Source organism: Rhagoletis pomonella, unplaced genomic scaffold (assembly GCF_013731165.1).
Source record: "Rhagoletis pomonella isolate Grant_MI unplaced genomic scaffold, Rhpom_1.0 Rhpom_scaffold_00003, whole genome shotgun sequence".
NCBI classification, from domain to species: Eukaryota; Metazoa; Arthropoda; class Insecta; order Diptera; family Tephritidae; genus Rhagoletis; species Rhagoletis pomonella.
Window position 1 is genome coordinate 18,154,156 of NW_023458557.1, and position 5,579 is coordinate 18,159,734.

Here is a 5,579-nt window from a genome sequence, read left to right on the forward strand (position 1 = left end):
TTCTTAAATGTTTTATTTAAGGATGGCTCATAAGTATTATAACATAACTATATAAATTCACGTTTCTAACTGTGTTGGAAATTTTGTAGAATTCTAGAAACTGTTATAAAAACTTCAATGTTTTAAATCAGAGTTTATAAGTATGCAGTTCTTTATATAGCCCATTAAACTTTAGTATAATTAATTGCGCTTAACTCTTTTTACGCACGCTCTTGAATGTATTATATTTAAGTATTTTCGTTTAAGATGCAAGATTACACTTTACACCAGTGGTCGGCAAGAGAACTGCTCCGCATGAGTAACCGAGTAGGAAATTACGAGAAGTGAAATAAACTTTTTAACGCATCGGGCTTCAATAAATACATATAAATACATATATTTAACACATATCGTCACGTTCATGTAAAAAGACGTAACAAACATCGTCACTGGAATGCAAAAAGACGTAACTAATAAAAAATTCAAAGCACACTTTTTGATTTATATAATGGATTTCATTGAATTACAACTCGTGGGGAGTTTTATTGTTTTATAAAAAAAAAAAATATTACTTACGTCTTTTTCTATTCTGTCCTTTTGTATTTGAGGTGACGATATGTATGTGTTAATCGGTCTTTACTATAAGTGTCATAATAAAAAACAAAAAAAAAAAAAAAGTTCGCAGCTTCATACGTGTTGGTTGGCCAAAGCACCTATCAGCCACCAATTCGCACATTTTACCGTTTTTCAATAAAAAAATTTCTTTAACTGTTAATAATGATATTATATATTTGCAGGGCCAAGCAAACCGAGTTGTCATTCCGCTGTCCTTACGTAAACGTTTATTGCAGCTCCTGCATGACGGCCATTGGGGTGTGGTGAAAATGAAGCAGCTTGCTCGCAGCCACTGCTGGGGGCCGGGTATCGACAAAAGCATCGAGAACCTCGCTAAAGACTGCGAAATCTGCAAAACGAACTCATCTAATCCTGCTTGCGAATTCAGCAACTAGCCGGAGGCCGCACGACTTCGCGGGGCCTGTATTTAATCATATGTGGCTAGTATGTGTAGATGCATACTCGCAATATCCCTATGTGAGACAGCTGAAAACAACGACGACGACAGATACCCTTATGGCTCTATCCGCCATATTCGCTATTGAAGGGCTTCCCGAGACGCTGGTCAGTGACAATGGGCCGCAACTGACAGCCGACCTCTTCAAACAATTTTGCGCTAAAAATGGAATAAAACATGTCACATCAGCACCTTTTCACCCGGCATCAAACGGATTTGCTGAACGCTTTGTTCGCACTTTCAAAACGGCAATGGTCAAGAATTTGAAAGATGGCTTGTCGATTCCAGCTGCTTTGATAAAATATCTTTCGACGTATCGTTCAATGCCCAACGCTGATGGTAAGACACCTACACAACTATTGCATGGTCGCGCCGTTCGCACGTTGCTTTCGCAAGCACTGCCAATCACTCAGAGTGAACCGAACAAAAAGGCCAACGCAAAATTTAAACCCTCGCAATTGGTTTACATGCGGAATTATGCTCGCGGCCCTAAGTGGATAAAAGGTTGCATCGACAGAGTTCTGGGCAAAATGGCGTACATCGTATATTCCCCGATGGGCTATCAAAAACGACACCAAAACCAACTCAAGGAAAGAAACGAAGATCGTCCCACAACGCAACCTTTTTTTGACGCCACTGTACATAAACATTCGTCTTGCGCTGTTAATCCCGCTGAGCGTAACATTACGGAGCAGAACACCTCTCTTCATGAATCGCCTGCAGCTGAACCACTTCGCAGAAGTGAGCGCAGCCGAAATCCGGTTGATCGTTTTATGGTTGAGGATTTTCGAAAATAGAGAGTGGAGAAATGTTATAACGGGTGATTTTTTAAGAGCTTGATAACTTTTTTTTTAAAAAAAACGCATAAAATTTGCAAAATCTCATCGGTTCTTTATTTGAAACGTTAGATTGGTCCATGACATTTACTTTTTGAAGATAATTTCATTTAAATGTTGACCGCGGCTGCGTCTTAGGTGGTCCATTCGGAAAGTCCAATTTTGGGCAACTTTTTCGAGCATTTCGGCCGGAATAGCCCGAATTTCTTCGGAAATGTTGTCTTCCAAAGCTGGAATAGTTGCTGGCTTATTTCTGTAGACTTTAGACTTGACGTAGCCCCACAAAAAATAGTCTAAAGGCGTCAAATCGCATGATCTTGGTGGCCAACTTACCGGTCCATTTCTTGAGATGAATTGTTCTCCGAAGTTTTCCCTCAAAATGGCCATAGAATCGCGAGCTGTGTGGCATGTAGCGCCATCTTGTTGAAACCACATGTCAACCAAGTTCAGTTCTTCCATTTTTGGCAACAAAAAGTTTGTTAGCATCGAACGATAGCGATCGCCATTCACCGTAACGTTGCGTCCAACAGCATCTTTGAAAAAAATACGGTCCAATGATTCCACCAGCGTACAAACCACACCAAACAGTGCATTTTTCGGGATGCATGGGCAGTTCTTGAACGGCTTCTGGTTGCTCTTCACTCCAAATGCGGCAATTTTGCTTATTTACGAAGCCATTCAACCAGAAATGAGCCTCATCGCTGAACAAAATTTGTCGATAAAAAAGCGGATTTTCTGCCAACTTTTCTAGGGCCCATTCACTGAAAATTCGACGTTGTGGCAGATCGTTCGGCTTCAGTTCTTGCACGAGCTGTATTTTATACGGTTTTACACCAAGATCTTTGCGTAAAATCTTCCATGTGGTCGAATAACACAAACCCAATTGCTGCGAACGGCGACGAATCGACATTTCACGGTCTTCAGCAACACTCTCAGAAACAGACGCAATATTCTCTTCTGTACGCACTGTACGCATTGGTGTGGTTGGTTTAATGTCCAATAAAGTAAACTGAGTGCGAAACTTGGTCACAATCGCATTAATTGTTTGCTCACTTGGTCGATTATGTAGACCATAAATCGGACGTAAAGCGCGAAACACATTTCGAACCGAACACTGATTTTGGTAATAAAATTCAATGATTTGCAAGCGTTGCTCGTTAGTAAGTCTATTCATGATGAAATTTCAAAGCATACTGAGCATCTTTCTCTTTGACACCATGTCTGAAATCCCACGTGATCTGTCAAATACTAATGCATGAAAATCCTAACCTCAAAAAAATCACCCGTTATATTTAACATCAGCTTATTAATGTTCATAACTTTAATACCCTAATATTAGAAAATATATAGATGTACATTAACATTGAATTACTGTGAAATAACATATGTACATACTCCAATGAATTCAGCAATTTATCTTTTACATATATATGTATGTAACAACTCTGTTATTAGTATTTAGTTGATTTAGCTTTAAGCTTATGCTTATGGTTTAGATTTAATAAATGTTAGTTGCATTGAAACAGCCTTCTGACGCGAACTTATCAATAATATTGGCAAATCACATCCATTGGGCTAATCGTAACACACGAGAGTTCGATATACTCCATGGTGCAACAGGTCGATTTAGTCTGACATTTACGGCACCTTTTCTCACTTGTCAATTTTTAGTAATAACTCGACCTCAGCACCACCTAGCAGCTCTTTTTTGCAATTGGACTGCCTGTACCGTTTCTAATACATGTTTTGAATATTCGCCAAATCGGATCATAAAAAAGATTTTTAGTACTAACTTGATTCTAGCGCCACCTGGCGAATTAAATTGTGAAACTAAGCTATCCAGAGACCCACTCAAACACACACAAAACTTTGGTAAAATCCCTCCAGCCGCTTAGGATTTTACTCACAAACATTCCTACAGAAGAATTATATACACATTCAATGATAAGTAAAAGTCGGGACGTTTTTACTTTTCCACGCCCCCTTTTTAAAGAGCCCATTTTTCTCAATGAGTATGGGATTAAAGGGTGAACACTAGGGTGGTCCAAAAATGTATGGGAGAAAAGTAAAATCGGAAATTTAATGCTCTCATCCCCTAGGATTGTTCTATACCGAAAAAAGTATACCCCTGTTTTTTATTTTAAAATCAAAATATATTTAGAGGTCGCTCAAAGCGCTCAAAGTTTCCCATGTATTTTGTATGGGAAAAAAATACTTCTCGTAGAAATGGCATAGAATCCATGAAAATCAAAATTTTTCAATCTGAAAACTCTGCTTCTCTTCAAAGGACTTCAGAGAATAATGCCCAATTGTTTATTTAAACATTTTTTTTAATTTAAACTGTTTTTTCTTTTTTTCTTTTGTATATTTCTGTTTGTATATTTTTTTTTGGATATTTCGGAGACCCTTAAAAAATAGTTAAAATTAAAAAATGTTTAAATAAACAATTGGGAATTAATCTCTGAAGTCTTCTGAAGAGAAGCAGAGCTTTCAGATTGAAAAATTTTGATTTCCATGGATTCTATGCCATTTCTACGAAAAGTCTTTTTTTCCCCATACAAAATACATGGGAAACTTTGAGCGCTTTGAGCGACCTCTAAATATATTTTGATTTTAAAATAAAAAAAACAGTGGTATACTTTTTTTCGGTATAGAACAATCCTAGGGGGTGAGAGCATTAAATTTCCGACTTTACTTTTTTGGACCACCCTAGTGAACACACCAAAACTGCGACACTTACCAGAAACAAACTAGAACGCTTTGAAATTATTATTTTTTTTGTATTATATAACTTGGAAGTTTAGATGTTATTAAAATGTTAAAATATTAGTTATTATTTGCTCCATATGCTAGTGATCGGTATTTTCATCGCACACCCGCCATCATGTTCCTCATCCCGATAAACTTGATCATTCATTGTCCCGGATGGGAAAAAAGGGCTGCTCTTACGGCCGCAGGAGCAAATAGCTTGCCAAACCATGTGGTTTTTGGAAATTTGGACTTCATTTTCAGCTTACAACTTTCAGGGGCATCTTGACGACTTGCAGCAGTACAAAAATCTTGACCTGCAATATATTTTGAATTTTTATAGCAGTAGGTTTCGCAGTCCATAACAATATTTTTTAATTTAGAATTCATACAACTTCCGAATGCGGGATTTCGCTGAACCATTCTACTTTGCGCCTCGGTCTGGCGCTGTTTGAGCTGTAGAACATCTCAATGAAGCTTTCCGCTTTACCTTTTGTACGAAAAACTGCGATCTCCGTACGGATTTTGCAACATAACGCGACAAAATCTTCGGATCTCGCGAAAACGCACTGAGGACCTTCCGAGCACTGTTTTTATCACTTTGACCATGCTAACCCCCGCTCCCTGGGTTTCTCGTAACTGTCAGGCCTTATTTGTACCGATTAAAACCCTGCAAACTGTCGAATAGTGTACACTTTAATTTTTTAGCAATTTTACGTGTACTTAAGGCCGGATCATTTATAAACTCGTGCAAAATGGTTTGTCTCGTTTCTAGCTCGGTTGCCATTTTTAACTCAACTAGGAATCAAATTCAAATGAAATTTCTTCTACGTTCAACTAAGGTCATGGTCAACTTATAGTATTTCAAAATATTGAATTCGTTTTGGGTAAGTTATAAGCTTCCCAAAGTGTCGCAGTTTTGGTGTGTTCACCCTTTAATTTCA

The 5,579-nt window shown here is 38.0% G+C and overlaps 1 protein-coding gene across 3 annotated transcripts in view; it reads left to right on the top strand.

Moving 5' to 3' along the window:
• The window catches only part of LOC118735047 (protein gustavus), a 213,510-nt gene that overhangs the window by 118,049 nt on the left and 89,882 nt on the right, over positions 1-5,579 (top strand). For 2 of the 3 annotated variants that reach the window (XM_036464640.1, XM_036464641.1), the window contains one exon: positions 777-1,883. The exons of the other annotated variant lie outside the window; for it this stretch is intronic. In XM_036464640.1, coding sequence (XP_036320533.1) covers positions 1,030-1,848 — 819 coding nt within the window. In that variant the 5' untranslated portion in view covers positions 777-1,029 and the 3' untranslated portion in view covers positions 1,849-1,883. Of the gene's footprint in view, positions 1-776; positions 1,884-5,579 lie in introns of those variants that run through there. 3 annotated transcript variants of the gene reach the window in all.